General features: G+C 58.4%; 1 protein-coding gene across 1 annotated transcript in view; it reads right to left on the bottom strand.

The window, feature by feature from the left end:
- The window catches only part of LOC104530458 (ras-related protein Rab-25), a 2,295-nt gene that overhangs the window by 1,347 nt on the left and 587 nt on the right, over positions 1-361 (bottom strand). Inside the window, 2 exon segments of the mRNA XM_010175043.1 lie at positions 1-21; positions 154-349. Coding sequence (XP_010173345.1) covers positions 1-21; positions 154-349 — 217 coding nt within the window.

Raw genomic sequence — 361 nt, 5'->3', positions numbered from 1 at the left:
CCCACAGCCCCCCGGTAATACCTACGGGAGAACCTCACCATCACGCCATGCTCCAGACACCCCCTACACCATCTTCACTGATGGGGCTCAACTACAAGACCACCACCACCCAGGTACCAGGGGAAACCTTGATTTTAGGCATCTCATCCTTACGCGGAGGTGATGGCACGGTACCGCTCCAGCCCGGCCGTGTCCCAGATCTGAGCCTTCACCACGGCGTCTCCCACCAGGATGGTGCGGGTGGAGAACTCCACACCGATGGTGGTGCGGCTGTCGTGGTTGAACTCATTGCGGGTGAAGCGAGAGAGTAGGTTGGTTTTGCCAACCCCGGACTCTCCAATCAGGACAACTGTAGAAGGAA

This window comes from Antrostomus carolinensis, unplaced genomic scaffold (assembly GCF_000700745.2).
Source record: "Antrostomus carolinensis isolate BGI_N321 unplaced genomic scaffold, ASM70074v2 scaffold31089, whole genome shotgun sequence".
NCBI classification, from domain to species: domain Eukaryota; kingdom Metazoa; phylum Chordata; class Aves; order Caprimulgiformes; family Caprimulgidae; genus Antrostomus; species Antrostomus carolinensis.
The sequence above is the reverse complement of the archived record's forward strand: the minus strand, read 5'-3'. Positions and strand labels throughout refer to the sequence as shown.